This window comes from Trachemys scripta, chromosome 8 (assembly GCF_013100865.1).
Source record: "Trachemys scripta elegans isolate TJP31775 chromosome 8, CAS_Tse_1.0, whole genome shotgun sequence".
Classification (NCBI taxonomy): Eukaryota; Metazoa; Chordata; order Testudines; family Emydidae; genus Trachemys; species Trachemys scripta.
In genome coordinates this window covers 93,355,323-93,378,774 of record NC_048305.1, presented here as the reverse complement: position 1 = coordinate 93,378,774, position 23,452 = coordinate 93,355,323, and the positions used below count along the sequence as shown (strand labels likewise).

The window sequence follows — 23,452 nt, the reverse complement described above, 5'->3', positions numbered from 1 at the left end:
AGAATTCTGCTCCGCTGCTAACAGTAAAACATGTTTGGAAATGAAAAATACAATTTTCCATTGATCTTGTGCTTTCCAAATACCTTGATATTTCTATTCATTTATTTTATTTGTGCAATCCTTCCAAAGAAAACATGGGAGGGAACTAATAGCTAAATCTTTAATTGTGCGCCTGATCTTTTTAATTCTGGTGCAAATCAGGAGTAACTCCATTGATTTCACTGCAGTAAAACTAATTTTCCACAAGTATGAGATGAGAATCAGGCTCATGAAGTATAACGTTAGCTTTTAGCAAGACATTTGCTACATAAATCCCAGCATCCACATAGTTCCTTGCTATGCAACATTATATCTTCTGGGCTTCCTGCCCCCTGCCACAGCATGCTAGACCATTGTCAAAAAACTAGCCATACTCGCTTGAATATCTGAAAGGTTAGGAGGTTCCTGACTGTCAGATAAGATGAAATCAAATGAGTCTTGAAAAATCTCTCCTCCAAGATGGTGATAGTAAATGAGGCCATGGAAGACATCTCTTTGCAAGAAGGTTGACACAGGAATACCTTGAAAATACAATAGATACAGCACAAATAGTTTTCAGAAAACAATCCTTGGCTTTTCTCCCCTTCCATTAACTAGTAGTCCCATCCCACCACAGTAGCATCCTAGTGTGTGGGGCATATACCTAGTATGTTTTTATAGCTGTTCCTTATCCTTAAAAAAAGCTAAGTTACTAGTTATTCAATTGTTGAGTAATATGAGTTGACTGTTTCTTTCGGAGACCATCAGCATTCTACCTGGTCCATCTGGAAAGTGTGTCTTGATAATCTCTTCAGCACTGGGTGGCTTGGTTATCTTGCAGAGAATATAATCATCACTTGAGTCAAAATCAGACGACATCAACATATGCTTTTCTATGAGGACTGTCTTCCCTTCTGCCAGCTGAAAGACAATGTTGCTCATCAGGAATGGTGCACTGTCATCTTTAGGGAGGATGTTAATCGGAAACTTGTGCCTTCCATCAAAGATTCTGAAGATTGCATAGTCCTTGGTTGCATCACTATCACCATGCTGAAAATGAACAATTCCATCTTTGTGATCTTTAACTGTGAATTTGAAGCCTTTGCCTCCTGTTATATAAATGCAGGATGAGAGTTACCATGTGCTGTGTCTATCAACATAAATCACCAACAAAGTTTTCACATCTGCGCAGCCACGACACAAAGCTTCTACTCCACTATGTAAGGGCTTGATCCAAAGCCTCTTGCAGTCAACAAGACCCTTTCCGTTCACTTCAATAGGTTTTAGACTAGGCCCAAAGTAGTAAAATGATAATGTTTTCCAGAGATACTGACCTTGATTGACAATTTGGAAACCATGAAGATCTGCACACTGCAAACAGACAAGGAAGCATGCATCTAGGAATCACTCGAACTCAAAGAACTGTTTTTTTAACAGCATTAATAGCTCCTCATAAATATTTTAAAACAGGTTCATGATTGTTAAACAGGCCCTTATTAGAGCAAAATGATACTTCAGCTATTACTGGACAAATCCATTTGCTTATCTGAAGTTTCCCAAAAATGAAGTATTAAAACCATAATAGTGTCCCTCCTCCCCCTGCCACACACACAGAACACTAACAAATTAAATGCTCTGAAGTCACTGTGAACAATAATCTCCCAGGAATCATTTTCCCTTATTCTCTTTTTCTTCATCAACCCCTATGAAATGCTGCCTTGTCTGGTTTGGTCATCCATCTATTTTATATTTTAAACTCCTAGGATGGGGGGAGGATCTTGGATCAGACTGAGGGCCCTTCAAAACTGGAAACCCAGCAGATCCAACCCATGCATAGGGGAATCTTTAGGCAGAATACAGCCACTGCAGCAGCTCCTACACCACCTCCCCTCCTAGCTTCCATTGCAAAGGGTATTTCAGAGAGAAAGGGCATATGGCTGAGTATTTTTATTTCCCAGAAATTCCCAGCTGCTGAAACAGCCACCTGGAGTCTGTGGGAAACAGTGTAATAAAAAGCAGCCTGAAAAGTACTGAGGTAACACTCAAGGAGTGAAAGTTGGCAACACTAATATCACAACAACAGAAGCAGCATAAAGGAAGTGTTCAGAGTAGATCTGGTTGAAAATTTTCAAACAAAACAATAGTGTTAAGCAAGCCAGAGAGACTGCAATGCATCATGGGAGATGTAATATGGCTTGATTAACATCAGTAGGGAACTAAATGTTTCATTTTGGGTCAACAAGCAGAAATGAAATATTTTGATTTGTGAATGTTAAAACATTGTGTTTCAATGGGAAGTTTCATTCTGAACCATAATTTTTCAAAACTTTTCATTGCACAATTTTTTTTAATATTTTGATTTTTTGATCTAATTAAAGATGAAGACCATGGATGAAACATCAGAATTTCCCATGGGACAGAAATTCCATGTTTCAATCAGCTCTACTCAAGAGACATTTGTGTCTAGAAATGCACTACGGGCATGTGTTTGAAAAGGTTCTGTGAATTTAATGATGGATGTCTGGAAGCAAGTAACTGACGCTTCAGGAGAGGCTGCATACGCATTGCTAACATCAGTTCTTCACAGTGAGATTATTGGGGAACCAGTGTTGCAAAATCTGAATTAGATCCAAATCTGAACTCTCTCAAATGTCAGGGATGTTCAGATCAGTAGTTCCAATTCAGGTGCATCTCTAAAATGAGGCCGTGTTTAAGAGTTTCAGAGAGCTGGAGGGATAGATAGGTGAATCAAATAGTAATCCAAATCTTACAGTTTCGGGGAACTTTAGCTATTTTATCCAGAACATCTGAAAAAGAAACAAAATATCAAACCTGGCCCAAGGAAGCGGTTGGGGTATAGGAGGGTTGGTATTTTGTTCTGGGAAGCTCACTGTGAAAAGCGAAGTTAAGCAACCTGTTCAAAATTGAATAATCAGTTCATCAAGACAGTTCACACGCCTTCATGCCCATCTGTGATACAGTGTACCTCGAACTGTGATCCATCCATGCTGTGGTTCTTCCACCAGCTGAACAGCATTAAGTTTATCATTGCCCACAATCTGAAGAGTATCCCAGGTAACTGGATATAACTGAACTTCCAGTAAGTCAAGCCCTATAATGTACACATATCAGCATAACAGTTTAAGGGTAGATCATAAGGATTTGGAAGACTGTTCTTAAAATATTATTCAGCATGTGGTACAGCAAAATTACTGAGGGCTAAATCCTCCCTCTTGGGCCCAGCTTAAACAGCTGGGCTTGGTGAAGGGAGATTCTATGGGATTGTAAAGGCAGGAAGGAGTCATTTCCCCAAGTTGCAGTGTAGATCTGCTGAGACTGCAGTAATCACCCTGTGCCTCATGCCCAGAGTGAACAGATGGTGGGTCCACTTCCCCAACACCCCACTGCACAAAGACACAGAAGGAACCTTTTCAGAATCAGGATCTGCAGTGTGCAGGGAGTGCAAAACCCCCTGCATAAGCTTCCATTCTATCCAGTCTGTCTGCTGCATGTCAGAATTGCACACAATTTGCTGCATTTAAGTCCTCCCTGGCACAGAAGGAGAGGGCAAGATTTGCCCTTAGGAACAGGAACACCAATTCAGAAGAAACGCAGTCAGCTCAAACCTTTGCTCAGTCAAACCAAACTTGCAGAATTTGCAAGCTTCAATACATATCTCAAATTTGTGTTCTCAAATCCTGAATTTCCTTATCCTGCCCAGGACAGGATAGAAAAATCAGGTAATAGTGCTGGAAAGACTGTTTTTAAAGTGTTCTCAATAAGAAATAAAGGAAAGTACTGAAAATCTTGCAAGAAAGCCTGTGCTCATGAGATTTCCAGCTTACGTTTAGTAAAGCATACTTTATATCATGCCTTAACTGTGTTAACATTAATGTGTCTGTATTGTACCTTTGGCATCTTCTTTAGGCAGAACAGCTTTTGCTAAGAGGAGGAGATCTTTTATTAATATATATGTTTCTGCTGGAAACTTTGTAAGTGCAGGGTTCACTAGAACTGCGTTAATTACCAGATAAAAAAAAGATTCCAACACTAAAACAGGCAAGCGGAGTGATTACATAGTCCAGAAGTTTGTCAGATATTAGTGATCTGTTGTACTGCAGCCTGGAGCCCTACAGTTCTGTTTGGGCTGGAGGAGAATTGCTTGTCTGCGGGATGAAATCCACTAAGTAGCAGAGATCCTGTTTAAAAAAAAAAAAAAAAAGCTTCCTTCTTGCCAGACATGAGGAATTTCAAGGTTCCAATACGGTAGGTGACTGTAAGGGCATATTATTAGAACTAGTAACTTTAACTACAGAAAGTCAACTTCACAGAGTAAGTGCAAACTGGAGTGAGGCACATTTATGATCAGTAAATTCCAGCAGCATCTCATTTTACTTGAAACGTGCTTATCTTAACCACAGAATCTTTTGGTTTTTGTCCATCAGGAGTTTGAAGATTTGGCTATATCTAAAATAAGAGAAAAAACAAACAAACAGCAAAACCAAACCAAATTCTCCTCTTGCTTACAATGGTGTAACTCTACCAGTGGGATTACTCTGAATTTACACCAATGTAAGAGAAGGGATTCTGGATGCTTGTTTTTCTAGCACCTGCCAGATATGTACAAGAAAATAAAATGAAATACAACGTAACAAAACTTAACTGTCTTAAACGACAGATATAAAAAAAATGAGGAGACCCAATTTAAAAACAGATGGGGAGAGGGAAGGTAATTACAGAGCTATGAGTAGTTATTCTGTAGACCCACTGAGGAATCTACAGGACCATAGTGCTAGTCTCAACACCAGAGATGTGTCTGTAGCACAGACTGTTTACGGTACACGCCAAAGCATTGTGAATTCATACATTTAAACAACCTTGGACAAAATTCCTCTTACCCATGTTCCATGCAACCCTTGGAGCACATCTTATTGAAAAACGGACCATGATAGGAGAACTGCTCATGAAGGCACTTTCAATTGCTCGATACTCAACATAGCAAAACAAACACTCCATAAAAGATTAATGCAACATTTGGCAACTGGCAAGCTTGCTGTGGATGCAGGTACAGTAATTCTGACCAAGAGCACGCCAGGTCCATGCCTCCCCTCATAGTTCTGTCTCTCAGAATGAGTGATGTTGGGTGGCTGATAGACAATCTTCATGTCGTATAAATCCTGCCGAGTGAAAGATGTAATGGCCTTGGTGTGGTCCTCCAGTTGGGTAATATACCCCTCTAGTGAGCATTTGGTAATGCTGAACACTAATCTGTCTTTTGGGGTTTCTCCAGCTTCAGCATCTAGAGCTGCTGTTGTAAGTGGGATAAGAATAAACTGATCAATCTCCAAGATGAACATGGATATAAATGCAGCTTGGGCCTGTGTATTTGGGATGGCTCCCTTTATCCCCACAGGAATCCAAACATTTTCTGTCTACAAACAAGAAAACCCAGTTAATCCCTTTGCAAACACTTCTGCAAGAGGAAATATATTTATATCCAAAAATATATATATTGCAAGTAATTTTTGGGGACCCATCACCAGATTTAAAACAAACAAAAGGAAGTACTTCTTCACAAAATGCACGATCAACCTCTGGAACTCATTGCCAAGGGATACTGTGAAAGCCAAAACTATAACTGAGTTCACAAAAGAAATGATAAGTTAATGGAGTCTATCAATGGCTATTAGCTAAGATGGTCAAGGACACAACTCCATGCTGTAGGTGTCCCTAAACCTCCAATTGCCAGAAGCTGGATGATAGGGGATGGATCACTCAATAATTGCCCTGTTCTATTAATTCCCTCTGTCCCAGCCACTGTTGGAAGAGAGGACACTGGGCTAGATGGACCACTGGTCTGATCCAGTATGGCCGTTCTTATGTTCTTACCATAGTACCTGGGCTCTATTAAACAAAACGAAACAACTAATATACAATTGACCATTAAATCCCTTTCAAACTTTGCCCCAAACTTTTCACACCTACAACTACAATACTCAATAACTGAAAAGCCTGAAAAGTAAGAAAAAGAAATCAGAAACGCACAATGCAACAATCATAAATTGGCACAGCCTCTCAAGAATTGCCAGCCAGAGCAAGTTCTAGAGCAAAGGACCTTCAAAAAGAATGCACAGCCACTCACCCTGGCCATGCCCCATAAAGGAGTCAACTTTATCTCCTTATCACATATACTAAAGGCTGCTGGAAGATCTAAAAGCAGCACGGCAGTAGACCACTGGATAGGGCATTCAGCTGGTGAGAAGATTTGATCTGGGTCCTTCTGATCCTGTCATTTCTATCCTTTAGTTCTACTGTTATGCATTTTTGTAGAAAGAGTTAACCATTCACCAGCTTAAAAACATAAGAAAATAAAATGTGTGTTACTCTTATTTATTTTCTGTCAGTCTTCTACAAGAAGGGGAACACAGTTTGCCTTCATCTTTCTTCTATGTTCAGGACTGAATGATTCTTCAAACAACATTTTGTTTTTAAACAATTCTTACATCAATAAAACTACTTGGGATGCTGGCAAGATTCCCTTGTCTCTGGAGAATTCTGCACTTGTTCTATGGCCCAAAGCCCCATTCACATAAACTCTGCTCTACAGATTTACTACTTTTGCATGAGGAAATTTGGAAGATGCAGAGCAAAGTTGGAAAAGCTCCCACAGCACAACTTTATTTTATTGTTAAGAATAATACAGCACATACATTTTTAACAAGATTTTAAATAAAAAGAAGCTCTCTCCGCCCCACTAAAAAAGTACTGTAGATGTATTGAATGTTTTAAAATTCATCACTTGTCCTTGCTCTAGTGTTTTTCAGAAGCTTGGGTACATTTCCACTCCGATGAGATCCTCTGCTACAAACTGGCCAAAAGCAGGAAGCGAGGTCTCAGAAGACGTGATCCTAACGGTGCAGACCATACTTAGCCCATTAGCATTGTACTTGAAAGTCAAGACACTTCTGTCCACTTGCTTAGATATGCCAAGAAACTCAGAAATGTCTAGAGAGCTTTTTCCAAACTGAGTAATACTTGATTTTGGATTCCTGATCTCTACATGAAGAACAAAAGTCTCGATTATGGTCTCCAGTTCAGTAAACCCAGATGTGAGAGATTTAATATTGTATTACATCCTATATAAAGAAATGCAATTTGTTTTAGCCATTTATATAGTGACCTACGAATGCATGTATTGTACAACTTTACTTTCGGCAAAATCTATATTGTAAATAGACAGTCCATAGGAAGTGAGGGTGCTCAATGCCTCACAGAATCAAATTCTTAAAAATAATAGTTTGGACTTGCATTATGGTCCAAATCCTCAGCTGCCACAAATCAATAAGTCGATTTACAGTAGCTGAAGATATGATCCCAGACATTTTTGGTTCCCTGGGATCATCTCTGTAAATACTAATGAAGGTTCAGAATACCTCCCAGAAACAGATAATCTATCCGTTTTATAGTTGGGAGAAGTAAATCACACAACGGTTAAGGGACCTGCATAACCTCACAAAGGCAATCAGTGATATTGCTGAGGATAGAACCCAAGATTCCTGACTCACATATCTGTGCTCTACCCCCTAATGATTATCATTGCTGAACTCGGTAATATCCAATCAATACTTTCAATGCTGCTTCCCGGCATGCTGTTCATTGTCTTAGCATTCTCTTAAGATCTATGCAAACATCTGCATCTATGCAATCTATGCAAATCATTTACAAGACAAGATCTTGTTTCTATCTTCAGTGCACAAGCATTTTAAAATAAAAATGTATATCAAAGAAACGTTCAAATACTCTGACATTGTGCGTGTTCTTTGAGAAAGACTTGTACGTCAGAAAAACTTAGGTACATTGCACCAAAGTAAACCCTTGGGAGATCACTGTGAATTTGAATTTCTGCTTTGCTGTTAAAACAAGATGTAATTTAAAGACAAGAAAATCATTGCCTGTTTCCTGGGGGAGATGTGTCTTTGAGGATACTAGCTTATGCTTATGGTTTCACTAACACGATCTTTGCTTCCTATCAGAATTCTACATGGCAAAATTCACCCTTGTGCAGAGACCTGGCAATGCATCACTTAAGTCCTACTTAAGACCTCAAATAGAGCTTAAGCGGTGCATGGGCCTTGTACTTGCTCTTTGCACAGGAGTGAATTTCACTCTGTGGTACTATACTCGTCCTCTTCCCAACTTATATTAAACTGGTAGGTTACCTTTGAATTCATATTTAAGAGGAAAAATATTAGAAAACCTCTGTTGCACTAAATGCTGGTATTGTAACACTTTATCTGTAACTGAAAGCTCTTCATCTCCATGTCACATTCAAATGGAGCTATCCAAGCATGATTACATAGACCAAAGTGGCTCTTTGTGAGTATTGGAGAAGGTCTAACTTGGATAGGGGGAGGGAGGTTAATAATGGCTGGGATTTTCAAAGATATCTAAGAATTTAGGCATTCAACTCCTGTTGGCTTTCAATGGGACTTGGTGCCTTATTCCATTAGGCCCTTTTGAAAAGTCCAGCAAATAATAATGGGTCAAATAATCACCTTTATCTCTATATGTGAAGGGTATGAAAACATCAGTTGTGTGAGGCGGGGGAAGAGAAAATGCCTATGAGACATCATACCTCCCTGTTCCCTGACCTAGCAAAGGGCTTACCACAAGGATGTCAGGTGGCTATAACACAGAAGACAGCTTGGAATGGGCCTTGGAAGGTTTGCTAACAAGGCATTGCAATCTACTATAGAGTTCGTAGAGCCTGAGAGAGTGTCCTGACTCGTTGTACCCCTTTTTCAAGTTGTGACCCTACGTTCAGAAGGACTTCCAAAGCCCAGGAGAAGACCTGTTGGCAGAGCTCAAGCAGACCTAATCTTGAGGGATGAGGTACAGGGGTCTAGGAAGCAGCATGGTACTACAGAATGGCCCTGGTCTCTGGCAGCTCCCCTGAGAGCCATCAGTTTGAGGATCATCCTGTAGAAGGGAGGGGCAAACCTAGCACCACCTAACACAATAACGTGGTTGAAATTTCACAAGGGCAACCGACCTGAATTTCCTGTCCCCTATAGGGATTTTTCCATGCTGGGGATCGATTTTGGATGAAGTTTCTACTGTAATTTAGAATGCTGCACCACGTTCTGAGCAACCTGGGCAGGAGGGGGTCTTATAAATAAATGGTGAATATTGGGGATTGTAAAAGGATTACAGTCCTGATCCTACTCCAGCTGAATCAATGGCAAAGCTCCCATTGATTTCATCTGAGCTGGAGAAGGATGTAAATGAACATACTTTTTCATCTAAAAGTCACTCTAGAAGGAAAGTAACAAACACATATTTAAATACCTTTGACCAAAAACAGCAACAACAAAAACCTCACTTAGTTTCACAGATCAACTTCGATATAATTGTTTTGTTTTCAGATTTTCTTCTTACAGATTAAAATTATTTTACTCACATACACATACAGGGACAAGGATTTTTGCTGTACCTTAACATTCAAATTTTGTAAACGAATTTCAGGGTTTTTTTATTGTTATGATCCCTGAATCCCAGCAAAGGAATATGCTCTTGAAAGGAAATTACTTACATATCTGCTATTTCAGCACCAGTGAGAACCTACCTGTAAATTCGCAGCCTCACGCGGTCCTCTTCCAGAAGTGGGCAGCCATTATGAATATATTTTACTTCATTGGGCAAGAAATGGCCATCAAATATCTGTTAAGATAAGTGGCATCAACAAACTGATACAAATAATTTTATGTAGTTTTATCAGTCAAATCCTGTAGGCTTTAGTCAGGAAACCAGTGAAAGTTTTGCTTGAGGATTGGACTGCCAAATTGGACACATACTACACTTTCAGGATAAATTGTCCAGTTAAAATGATCACACAAGATCAAGTAAAAAAATATTGCTTACCACTGTGTCCATTATTTCACCCACTTTCATGGAGATGTCTTGAACAGGGCCCATTCACTCTAGAAAGAAATTTTCCCTGGGGGCAGGGACCACCCAATCAATATTGGGTGACATAACTACAGGGCTTATTGCACCTTTGTCTGAAACACTTGCTGCTAGGCACTGTGAAGGACAGGATATTAGACTAGATGCACCCATTGATCTGAGCCTGTATGCAATTCCTATGTTCCTAATACGTATCAAACCATGTCAGGGAAAGCATCTCTCTCCCTCTTTCATTCATCATAATTCGAATGGCATTTTTGCTGGGAATTTCTTGGAAACCAGAAAGGTCTATAAAAAGCAACAAAGAGTCCTGTGGCACCTTATAGACTAACAGATGTATTGGAGCATAAGCTTTCATGGGTGAATACCCACTTCGTCACACTTCATCAGGGGCATCTGACGAAGTGGGTATTCGCCCATGAAAGCTTTTGCTCCAATACGTCTGTTAGTCTATAAGGTGCCACAGAACTCTTTGTCGCTTTTTTACAGATCCAGGCTAACACGGCTACCCCTCAGAAAGGTCTCGTTAACTTCAACGTTTCTTAGTATCTGAGCAGCACTTGGGGAAGTTCAATCTCTCAATACTTGCCCATCCCTATATCTCCCATCGGGGGCAGGGCTTGTTACAGAGAAAAAGATGAGGCCACAGGATGGGTGTATAGGAGGAGGGGTGCAAATTGTGCAGTGAACATCAAAACTGTGAAGATGGCTCTTATAAAAGGGCTTTACTAAATGGATGGAGCAGTAAAAAATAAGTAAAGCATCGACAAATCTCCCCGGTGCAGCACAGCAGCTACCTGGGAGAGTGCAGCCGTTGCTCTGCACCGGGCAACATCCTAGGCACTGTGGCCAGGAGAGACTCTGGCCCCGCCCCTTCATCTCCATGACTGATGGCCTTTTGCCCCTCCCCCAGGCAGTAGGGGAGGGGCATGAGACCCGTTGGACCCCCCCACCCCCAACCACTGTGCGTCTCTCTGGGGAACACTGATTAATGTATCAGTCTAAGCTGGTCTCTCTATTGACTTCAGTTCAGATGAGCCTGCTCAGGAAGACAAGCCTGCTGAAGTTAATTGCCAATGGGCTTTGGTCGAGCTGATTTACATTTCAAACAACAGAAGCAACTGGTCAGAAATCCATCTGCATTGTGATAGTTTTGATTCCCATGAGAAGGAGCACTTACCTGAGGTGCAAGTTTCCCCACTCTTTGTGTAACTGGCTCATTTAAAACCACCTCTACCTTACAAGGGTTCCTCTCTTTGGGGACATTAAAACGTAATTCATTATCAGTCACATACACCACCCGTCCCCTTTCAACACTGAAGTCTTTATTTACTAAGACAAGTTTTGCTGCTTCCCCACGTCCAAGATGCACCAGAAATATCAGAATATCCAACTTCAGAAAACTACTCTCAGCTTCCATCTTTTGGATTCAGCTATTTCCTTTTATAAGGCAAAGAAATCCAGTGGATGAAAATAATTAATTTCTGCAGTTACCGAAGCCTTTTTCGCTCAAGAGAGGCTTGAAAGCTCTTGCAGCTTTGCAGATATTAAAGGGCATTTTGCTTCCTTGTTTTATTTTCAAAGTAAAAAAAAAATACAACCCATTTTCTCTCATGCTGTTGTGGTTTCTTGCTCCATATCACCCAGTTGCCCGATTGGCTACAGTTGAGTAGTTCACAGGTGTTGTTGGGTATTACAGCAGCATAGTTTGCAGTTCATTTGACAAGCATTCAACAGATGGCGATCATTCCCCTGGTGTTCAAAGAGACTAAGGTCACTCTATAGGGAGAAGAAAGAGATGCTGAAGTGAAAAAGTAGCCTACAATAAAGTAAGAGAAATCATGAGATCTTTACCTCAGAAGCAGAGGGGAGACACACAATAATGGAAATGCTAGCTTGATTCCAACAATATCCAAAGGGTTGGTTGGAGAGTTGGTTTCAAGTAAAATAGTTAATACATGGAACATAATAATTATCACAGAGCATATTGCACAACCTGCCTGCCCCCTTTCTGCATATAGGATCACCATTATTTGGTACTGTGCTCCAAGGCCTATGCAACACTTATATAGTGTTTAAATGGTACATAAACCCTCTGCACAGGGGTGAATTTCACCCCAAATGTGGCCAAACTAGTCCACTATAAAAGTAACAGCTCACCCATTGAATTTATTATAATCCTTTAGATAAGCGTATCCTAGCTTTTAAGAGTGCTTCCTATCTAGAGGTTCTTTATAGGTGGGGCTTGTCGACATGGGGATGCTCAGTAAAGTTAATCCAAATTAACTAAAATATGTGAATTACAACTGGATTAATTAAACTGCATTAAACTCCTGTGTGGAGAGACTCATTCAGAACTGAAGTGGCCTTAATTTGGTATGCCTTAATTAACAAAGCTAAACTAAACTGAGACCATTTCAGTGTTAAATGAGTGTGTTCACATAAGAGTTTAATGCAGTTTAACTAATCCAGTAGTAAATCACATCTTTTCATTAATTTGGATTAACTTCATGGCGTGTCCCCATGTAGACAGCTCTAAAAATACTACACTTCAGTTCCCATCTTCATTCTGAGTACACTCAGACAACCCATCTGTGTCATGTACCTCCATACAAAGTGGGGCTAATAATGCATAACCATTTTCATAAAGTGCTTAAAAGTCCTAGATAAGTGCTAAGCTTTGTTAATTATAGTGTGAGCTAGTGGTTATAGCATCAGTCTAGGACTCAAGCCTCCTTGATTCTATTCCTAACTATTACTGAACCCACTGTGTAACTTAAAGTAACTTAAAGACAAAGAGAGTTACAAAGAGACACCATATCAACAGTGCTAATTGCCTTAGCCATCGGGACATCCTTTCTTTGATTTACTAACTAAAATTCATAAAATTCTAAAAAGGATCTCTAAGTAAATGTTCATGTCCTGACCCCAAAATAATTCAGGGGGCCACTCAAAGCTTGACAAGACATCTTATGTTGTGCCCCAAAGATCAGTAACCTCTGGCTCTTGTGATCCACTGGAGAAATGTTAGGCTTTCTACTGAGAACACCCCACCGCCATTTTCTGAGTTCAGATGTTGGAACTGCCAGCAGGAGTGATACAGCAGATCATAACCATTTTAATAGACTCTCTCAGATATGGGACTTCACACATCATAACACCACCTCGAACTGCACTTGGAAACAACACATAGCTAGTGCAGACTAAGGAGCGTTGGTGTTATATGCTCATTAGTACCCACCCCCATTCAAGAAATGAGTCACCAAATTCTAAACCAACTGAAGCTTCTATGTGCAGCACCACAAAGCGAGCATTATAGTAATGTAGTCTTGAAGTTACAAAAGCATGAATTACTGGACTGAAGTCCTAAACAGAAAGAAATGGTAAAGCCACCCACCACACTGCATCATTTTGTGACAGCCTCAACCCAGACTGAAATTCATGCCTGCAATTTTGCACCATGCAACTTTTGGCATGTTCAAAGCCATTTTCGCACATGTACATTGGGTAAGTATATGAGCGATTCAGAGACCACATTCGAAACTGTAGCCCACTGGCAAGTGCAAAGAAATTTTTTTCCAAGCAATTAAATCTCAGAGCTGTGGAGGTTTAACAAAGCCTGTTTTCTGTGTTCATGTATTTTATTAACAAAAGCCTGTTTTCTAGTTCATGCCAAGATCTATCATACAAACATGCAAGCTTACAAGGAAGTTGTATTTAATTTAATGTGTGTTTTGAGTCTTCAGTTAAAAAAAAAAGGCCTTTAAAGTTGGCAATGTCCCTTCATTTCAGCTGTACATGCTTCCATTAAGAAGTCGCTACTAAAGGAAATTATTTTTCCATTTGACAGAGGAAAAGTTAGGTCTGTGCAAAATGCATGAGTGAAATTCATCTCCAGACAGAAGGACGAACAAGCCTATGCACTGATTAAATCCCATTTAAACCCCATTTTCATCACTTAAGTGATGCATAGGCTTTTTCCTGGCTTCCACCCATAATGTACATACTACCATGAGTACACCCATTGAAATCAATGAGATTACTCACTGTAGTAAGCACTACTCTCAATAGTAAATCAATGAGATTCTGGCCCTATTCAAGTCAATGGAAATTTTTCCATTAACTTTAACGGAGCCAGGATTTCATGCAATATATTCAGGATTAGGCTTTTAGATTCCAATCTCACAAAGATTTATGCATGTGCTTAATTTTAAGCATGTGGGTAATTCCACTGAAGTCAAGTAAATTTCAAACTTCAAAGCAATTATTATAAATTAGACAAACAAACAGTAATAAGTCACCAGGACCAGATGGTATGCACCTAAGAGTTCTGAAGGAACTCAAATACGAAATTGCAGATCTACTAACTGTGGTATGTAACCTATCACTTAAATCAGCTTCCATACCAGATGACTGGAGGATAGTTAATGTGATGTCAATTTTTTTTTAAAAGGCTCCAGAGATGATCCTGGCAACTACAGGCCAGTAAGCCTAACTTCAGTACCAGGCAAGTTGGTTGAAACTATAATAAAGAACAGAATTATCAGACACGTAGATGAACACAATTTGTTGGTGAAAAGTCAACACTGCTTTCGTAAAGGGAAATCATGCCTCACGAATCTATTAGAATGCTTTGAGGCGGGTCAATGAACATGTGGACAAAGGTGATCCAGTGGATGTAGAGTACTTGAGCTTTCAAAAGACCTTTGACAAGATCCCTCACCAAAGGCTCTTAGGCAAAATAAGCAGTCATGGAATAAGAGGGAAGGTCCTCTCATGGATCAGAAACTGGTTAAAGGACAGGAAACAAAGAATAGGAAAAATGGTCCGTTTTCAGAATAGAGAGAAGCGAATAGCAGTGTTCCCCAGGGACCAGTACTGGGACCAGTCCTATTCAACATATTCATAAATGATCTGGAAAAGGGGATAAACAGTGAGGTGGCAAAGTTTGCAGATGATGCAAAATTACTCAAGATAGCTAAGTCCAAAGCAGACTACAAAGAGATACAAAGGGATCTCATTAAACAGGGTGACTGGGCAACAAAATGGCAGATGAAATTCAAAGTTGCTAAATGCAAAATAATGCATATTGAAAAACATAATCCTTACTACACATACAAAATAATGGGGTTGAAATTAGCTGTTATCACTCAAGAAAGAGATCTTGGAGTCATTGTGGATAGTTCTCTGAAAATATCTGTTCAATGTGCAGCAGCAGTCAAAAAAGCCAAGAAAATGTTAGGAACCATTAGGAAAGGGATAGATAATAAGACAGAAAATATAATGCCACTATATAAATCCATGGTACACCCACATCTTGAATACTGTGTGCAGTTCTGGTCACTGCATCTCAAAAAAGATGCATTAGAATTGGAAAAGGTACAGAGAAGGACAACAAAAAGATTAAAGGTATGGAACAGCTTCCATATGAGGAGAGATTAAAAAGACAGACCGTTCATCTTGGAAAAAAGATGACTAAGGGGGGATATGATAGATGTCTATAAAAGCAAATAAGGATGTGTTGTTTACTCCTTCACATAGCACAAGAACCAGAGGTCACCCAATGAAATTAATAGGCAGCAGGTTTAAAACAAACAAAAGGAAATTTCTCTTCACACAGTCAACCTGTGGAACTCTTTGCCAGAGGACGTTGTGAAGGCCAAGACTATAACAGGGCTCACAAAAATAATTAGATAAGTTCATGGAGGATAAGTACACCAATGGCAATTAGCCAAGATGGTCAGGGATGCAACCCCATGCTCTGAGTGCCCCTAAGCCACTGACTACCAAATTCTGGGACAGGACAATAGGGGATGGATTGCTTGATGATTGCCCTGTTCTGTTAATTCCCTTTGAGGCATCTGTCATTAGCCACTGTCAGAGGTCAGGATACTAGGATAGATGGACCACTGGTCTGATCCAGTGTGGCCACTTATGTTCTTAAATTAACTTATGTTTTTAAAAACACGCTAAAAATACCTTAAAGTAGGTCTACAATGCACACTTCTTTCAGCAGCATAACACCCCCAGCACAGATAGCCCAGTAAAAGGCTCTGGCAGTGGGGAGCTGCAGAAACATTTCCCCTCTGCCGGAGTGTTTCACTGACAGGTGTAGCTACACAGTGTAGTATGGATGCAACTTGCTTTTCACTGCAGCTTGGCTATCCATACACTACACACTGCCAATACTGGTGTGTAGGGTAGATGTAGCTTTAGTGTTTTCTCAACATTACATATTTACACATTATACACAGATGTAATCTGTAACGCACACATAATATATTAACTTTCAGCATTTATTAAATAGCAAGATAGATGTATGATTTCCCCATCCTTCATTTTATTAATTATAATAATATGCAGATATTTGTACAATTTAGTTTGCTTTAATAGGAGGGTTTTTTAGTTCAACTTAGAGTTTATTTACTATTTTTTCCCTACATTTTTAAAACCAGTAAAGACTAATTTTCATAACCAGGCCAATTGCTTGTTGTATCAGATTTGGAATGTGTTGCTATACCTTTATTCTCCTGAGCATTACAAGGTTCAGTGCTGGAAAAGAGTTTGCACTTCATTTGTCCATGTACTAATTTTGAATTAAAGAGGTCCACATAAATCCTTCTAAAAATGATGCAATTAAGTCTGGACTATTTGTAAAAAGGACATGTGGCTGCAATTATAATGGCTAAACATCTTGGTAACACATTGACTTATTAGTGCCATAAGTAGTTTGTGCAACACATGCTGAGTAGTCCTCAAAGGAATAAATCTTAACAGTGAGCTATGTTTTAAAATTTTAAAAACCCTGATAGTTTATCATGAGTTTTAAAAATTATCAGCATAAAATTTCATTACCCTGCCAGTTCTACACAGGGGGGAGACTCTCTATATGAGGAAGTGGCATGGGGCAGGGAGAGGGAGATACCTTTGATGTACCAGTTCCCCTCTTCCTCTGGACCCAATGCTGGGAACTTTTCAGGTCTATGATCTACTCTGGGGCTGGGGACATTCCTCCCTGAAAGTTGGTAGAGTCCCAGGGGCACCTATGGCTACTGACTGGGAGTGAATACCAAGGAACCATACCTGTTTGGTTTTTTATTTCACATTTGAGCAGTCACTTACCGTTTTGCATACATTTACTGTATTTAGGTCTTATCAGGGAAGCACTTAGAAGTCCCATCAAGACTGTGATCTCATTGTGTTAGCCAACATACAAGCATAAAGCAAGAGTCAGGCTCTGAGCCAAAAAGCTAAAGCCCTGAATTTCAGCAAAGCACTTAAGCACCTACTGCAGTTGGAGTTAAGCACATGCTTAAGTGCTGAACTGGGGCCTAAACATGTAAGAGAGAAGAAGAAAGGAAAAATTATCAGCCCCAATATCTATTTTCAAATTTGCCCTTTCTTAATTTATTTCTGATGTCCCAATCTTTGCTGTGTGTGTCTATTAAAGGACTGAACCAAGAAATGTATTTTGCTATTTGTATTTTGCAATTTGAGCCAAGAGTGATTCAGTTTTGAAAAATGGTTACTTTTGTTATCTGCTGTATGATATTGTAATGTTGCATAGAAGTATGCCATGTATACACTACTATAGTGTGAAATTCCTCCAGCTATGGCTGGTCTTCTTTATCTCTTGCTAATCTAGTATGACCACCATCATCTTGGTCAACATCAGGGACTGAACTAGGGACATCCAGAACTAAAAGCACAAATTTGTATTGCTTGGGCTAAAGGACCAGCTCCTGAAGCTAGGAGTTGTAAAAGGCTCTCGTCTTCTGTAGGCTCACATCTTCTAAAAGGCTCGCATCTTTTGAGACCGTAGGCCTTCTACATCATCTCTCTCACATTGGAATATTGGCAAGGTGGCCATGTGAGAAGGAGATCTGAAGATGTTATAAATGGCAAGAGTTTTCTAGGCCTCAGACCTTGATGGGAAAATTCTTTACTACATGAGAATGACATATGCACCAGGAATCTTATTTGTAATATTTCAAGTGCCTACTGTTGTTGTTTTTTTAAATTGCAGTCCGAATGAGATACAAGGAGAATGACATAACATGAATCATTAAACATTAACTACCTATCATCTCTCGTTTACTACTGAGTGATCAACTCCCATCTCCAATCGGGTCCATGATACCAGCTTCCATCACCCCCTTGTTAAATTTTCAAACAAACACCCTCATGATTTCTCCCATACAGCTCCACACACTTGGGAGGAGCTCTCCATAAACATTCCACAAAGATACCTTTATCCTCCTCCTCAGAGCCGGCTCTAGGCACCAGCGTTGCAAGTATGTGCTTGAGGCAGCACCTTTCAAGGGGCGGCATTCCGGCCCTTTGGGGCGGCACTTTGCTTGGGCCGCAGCACTCCGGCTTTTTTTTTCTTTTGCTTCAGCAGCGGCACTCCGGCTTTTTTTTTTTTTTTTTTGGCTTGGGGTGGCAAAAAACCTGGAGCCAGCCCTGCTCCTCCTTCAAACTCTCCTTTGCTGTAATTCCTACAAAAAAAACTTGACAACTGTTAGGCTGCTGGTGTGCTGAGACCGCTGCCTATTGTGCCGAGCAATATTGTCTCACTGTTTCTTTGTTCTTCCCATCTGTCTGTATTTACCTGTTATTGTCTCATACTTAGATTGTAAGGTCTTTGGGGCAGGGACTGCCTTTTTTCTGCGTTTGTACAAGGCCTATCCCAGGGGGTTCTGGTCCATAACTGGGGCTCATAGGTGCTATGGTAATATAAATAGCAAACAATCACCCCCAACATCTTATCTATAGCATCTGCAAATGTAAAGACAAAAGTAACTGGAAATCTCATTTGCCTTTCAACCCTCAATCCTCCTAGTTCTCTGCTTTATTCTCTAACATTGTAGAAAAAGCTTATTTTCTTCATTACATGCCTTTCACTGAACTAGATCAGAAAATCCTTCTAATCTCCAAAGGGCTCATTTCCTTTAGAATTAAGACACTGAGTCAGTTGTTTCTTTAGCTCCAGTGACCTTTCTTTCCCCACTAGCTAGGGGGCTTGATTTTTTCCACAGGAGAACATGTAATATAAACATAATCAGTCCTTTCAATTCATGTAGTTCTTAGCTCCAGCAACAGCTTCCTTTACTTTGAGATTTTCTGATAGAGACGCTTTCTAAAGTAACATCAGGCCCATAGCAGAAGTGTGTGTGTGTGTGTGGGGGGGGGATTAAAAGACCTTAAATCCTAACATTCACATAATGCCAAGATAAAAATGCACCTGGACCTTGTCATTGAAAATTAATATAAGCCAAGGTATGTGATACCCTGCTGCTAATTAACAGAGTCCTATTAGATTCCCCTTTCCCCTTACACTAATTAGTTTAGGGGGGAAATTCACACACACACACACACAGATAAAATATCCACAGGACTCCATTGTTAAGAACAATACTTGCAGGGGGCTGGGTAAATGTGTGTGTGTAATTTTAAACACCTGATTGCCTGCAGCATGCAGGTGTGGGAGAAATGTTGACTAAGTAGTGCAAGTCTTTAAAACTGCCATCAGTTTGCATGATAATTCAGATTTCTCATTAGTAGTATGAATAATTTATCTGCAGCCTCATAAACCAGGAGAATGATACTTTTGTTGTCTACTGAACTAGCAATGGGGTCACTTGCCACCAAAAAGAGAGAGAAAATTCTAAACAATAAAATCTGCCATTTTAAAGCATCATCATTCCTTGCCAGAACTTTCAGATGTTTTGTAAAGACACCAGTTATTCTAGGACAGGACATTCCTTTCCATAACCTAGAGAAAGCTTCACAAAGCATTTAATAAGTTTTTAAAAGCTGTTCTTGCTTTAATTTACCCCCATTTGCTTCAAATAACAGTTGCAGTACGTACTGATTTTTTTAAAAAATATAGTATTCGTATTTAAACATTTTCTAAAATGGATTTCAAGTTAGCTTGAGGAAGTTTGAAAGTCCTGTAAGGAATAAATATTGCTTCTAATCTTTCAAAGCACAAACTGTAGCATTAGTGTTATCTGCTCTTGCCAAATGTAAAAAGCATAGTGGTCTTTAGGCACCCAGCAGTGTTTCTTGGAAGGACAATGAAAGAGTGAATGGCAAAAGCCTGCCAAAAGGAAAATCAAAGCCATACCTGCAAGCTTCAATACAGCTCTAGGAATCCCTTCAGACTTTTCTTTTCATGTGTTTGAAACTGAAACTTTTCAAAATGCTGGTATGGTTCCTTAAAGTCACTTTACTTCTTAAAACCAAACAACTTGGGAGGGGGGGGAGAGAGAGAGAAAGAAAGAAAGAAATAGGCATTAAATGTAATTGTCCCAAAGCAATCTCTTCAGAGGAAAAGAGCCTTAAAATGCAGGAAATCTGTCTAACCCTCTAACTATTCCCACTCAAGCTGCCCCGTAGTCACAGATGTTACTGATTCAGTTAGATAGCAATTCCAAGCTCCCAAAACAGATTCCAAGTGAGAAAATAGGAAAAGCCATTGGTTGCTATTAGATACGCATTCTGAAGAAAAAAGAAGTATGGGCAGTGAGGAATTTGTGGCCTGGATTAGAGGTTCCATGGTAATTAAAGAGTAATGACAAATAGGATATCCATTGACCTACTGAATGCAAAGCCAAGGAGGTGAAAAACTCAGGCTGCACTGCAAATTTGTAGGGAAACATGTCAAATCTTTCCACTGAGATTTACCAACAGAATTTAAAAAACTCAAAGTAATATGGTTTGAGGAAATATGATAGGGTTCTACTGAAATTACACTAAAAATCTAGACAATTTAACTGCAAATGCTAAACCTGCTAGAACAGTTTAAAAAAATCTTCTATAGAATTCTATAGCAGAGATATTATTTTCTGAGACATTTTAGTGTGGTCTCAAAAACAAACCAAAGAAAACAAAAGGATAAGCTGTGTAACACTGTTCCCTGAGGACTGCCCTGTAGCGCAATCATTTCTTTTTACAACTGGGCCCCATTTTTATCAAAGCAAAAGAGAATAGGCCGAACCGTCACATGTTTCCAGGACAATATATATCAAAGCTTACTAAAATGATAAAGTATATGCATTTATAATAGTCTTGCCATGACACGTTTCAATGAGATAGACAAGTATGTCTGTGTGCATAATTAGCATGAATTATAGCTATTATAATAACCCCTGATGACACAAAGGCCCCACCACATAGTGAGAGACAATCCATGCCCTAAAGAGCTCATAATGCAAATAGTCAAAGGACAGGCGGGGAAAGAGAGTGGTAGAAGGACTGATTCGAGGTCACGCAGGAGGAAGGAAGAAGAAGAGTGGGATAGAGCAGAGTCCCAGTCCAGTACCCTATCCACTAGAGGACACTGCTAACGCTGATGTGGTAAAACTGACCGACACTGGAATCTACAAGACACTGACGGGGAAAGAGGAGCTGAAGGGCTTTCCTTCAGAGCCCCTATCCTTCCGTCTGTTCCCAAACTCGGTTTCTCTCTCACACACACCCCCACAGCAAAGCCAGCCACTTCCTTCACCTCCTTCATCATTTCCACACTTTGGAGAGCACTGAAAGTGGAGTATGGGAGAGTCTCTCTGCCCACAATGCCAGCATCATAGCGGCTTCTGGCAGCCGTGCAGGGAGTGACTGTAGGAGAAACCCCGATGGTCCCTGCAGCCCTGCTGGATACATGAGAGAGAGAGACACGTGTTGGAGCTGGAACAAGCACACAGGGAATTTCATAGAAAATCCCAGCAGCCAACTGCATTTTCTTATCATCAAGATTGTAAATAAAAAAAGACAGACAAGCTCTCAGGCCCTACTCAGACACTGTCCAGTCCCCATCAGTGCAGCCAGGCCCTTTAGTCTAAGGAAACCAGCTCTAGCTCCCTAAGAGTATCTTTAAATAACGGGCCAAGTACTGACCTCACACCGGTTTTACATGAGTATAACTGCATTGGCTTTAAAGGAGTTATTCCTGATTTACACCTGTGTGAGAAACTGGCCCTACGATGATCAGCTTCAAAACAAATCTAACTGGTTTTTGACAGCAGTGGTGTTTTATATACTGTCCTTTTAAAAGAGGAATTGATAGTCCCTGTCAGGAAGGGTTTCCCTAACTCCCAATGCAGAGTTCACTTTACCCATGTGAAGCTCAGCGATCAAAGACAAAGATCCTCTCATGGCACGGCCTTTGGGATAAACTGTGCCAGTATATTACAGTCCTGCTCTGGCTAATGTAATTGGCTCGGAGATCCTGATCTGTGTGAAATGAAGTTTTATTTTTGGTCCGTTTCATATTTCCAATCACCAGCTGAGGAAACAAAGCTTTACAACATTGTAGGTATTAATTTGGTGGGGAGGCATATACACAAGCTCTAGGTGCCCTGGCAATTAGCTAAATTTACAGTTCAGTTGGAATGAGTGCAGCATAACAATCCTCCTGCACAATAAAGCAACTTAACTTGACCAGCCAGTATATAAAGCAACATGTTATACCCCATTCCACCCAACTCAAAATCCCATGTGATCAGCCTTCCTCTTAAACTGTAAGTTACTTTTTTTTTTTTTAGAAAACTCCCAGAAAAATCAGTAGCTTTGGACTGTTTTATACCAAAGAGGCAGAGGGACAAATGCCAGAGCCAAGGCATATTTGAGGAATGTTCTGTTGACTGTCCTATAATGAGAACATTTTTACCGAGTGACTCCATGGAGTACAACGGCAGCAGTATGGTACAAGAGCATTCTGTGGTACTTTTCTACAGGTTTAAAAACAGATGATGCACTCACCGAAAACAACTTATAAGGTATTCAAACTTCAGTGCCTAATTCACTGCACCTCTCAATTATTTTAATTGTACCTGAATATTTCTGATGGGAAAACGCCTGAAATAAACTGCTTGTGAATAGTTCACTGATTTAGAAACTAGTTTATTATTCACTCATCATGAATATTCATGTGGCTGTTTGGTTTGCAAAAATGTTTACACAAGTCAGACTTCAGACCTGTTGCCAAGGTATTTTTTAATCAAGAAAAGAAATTTTGTTTTATGGCAAAAAAGAAATTTGTTTTGAGCAGAAGAGGAACTAGTATAATCAGATTCCAACTGGTCACCCAGCTGCAGAACAAAAAACAATGCCATGTGACTGAGGACACCATATAATCCATAGCTCAAATATCCACATAAAATCTATCTACATATAGTTATAATTTGGAATAATGAATACATTAAAATTATGAACAGGAAAAAGGGGCTACATAATCATTCAGCCAGCTCAAAGGACAGAGAGGAACTGAACCCGTCTGAGAAGAGGACTTAATTTTATCCACTGTGTGTCTTTCAGAAGACATCACCACAGAGACAGCTTGTTTATATATCGGTGGATACCGTATGTTGAACCCGAGAGTCAAAATGTCGTGACATATAAACAGAAAGCTTGAGTACAGCTGATGCCCTCACTGCTTGAGACAGTTCCTTTGATGGGTAAAGAG

At 39.9% G+C, this 23,452-nt stretch overlaps 1 protein-coding gene across 1 annotated transcript in view; it reads right to left on the bottom strand.

Annotated features, from left to right (window-relative positions):
* LOC117882109 (FRAS1-related extracellular matrix protein 1-like) overlaps nucleotides 1-20,402 on the bottom strand; it is a 100,475-nt gene extending 80,073 nt beyond the window's left edge. The window contains 9 exon segments of the mRNA XM_034780091.1: nucleotides 418-560; nucleotides 795-1,127; nucleotides 3,005-3,130; nucleotides 4,917-5,013; nucleotides 5,127-5,450; nucleotides 6,842-7,122; nucleotides 9,645-9,738; nucleotides 11,165-11,763; nucleotides 20,114-20,402. Of these exon segments, the coding sequence (XP_034635982.1) occupies nucleotides 418-560; nucleotides 795-1,127; nucleotides 3,005-3,130; nucleotides 4,917-5,013; nucleotides 5,127-5,450; nucleotides 6,842-7,122; nucleotides 9,645-9,738; nucleotides 11,165-11,404 (1,638 nt within the window). The 5' untranslated portion in view covers nucleotides 11,405-11,763; nucleotides 20,114-20,402.
* Nucleotides 20,403-23,452: the final 3,050 nt, after the last annotated feature.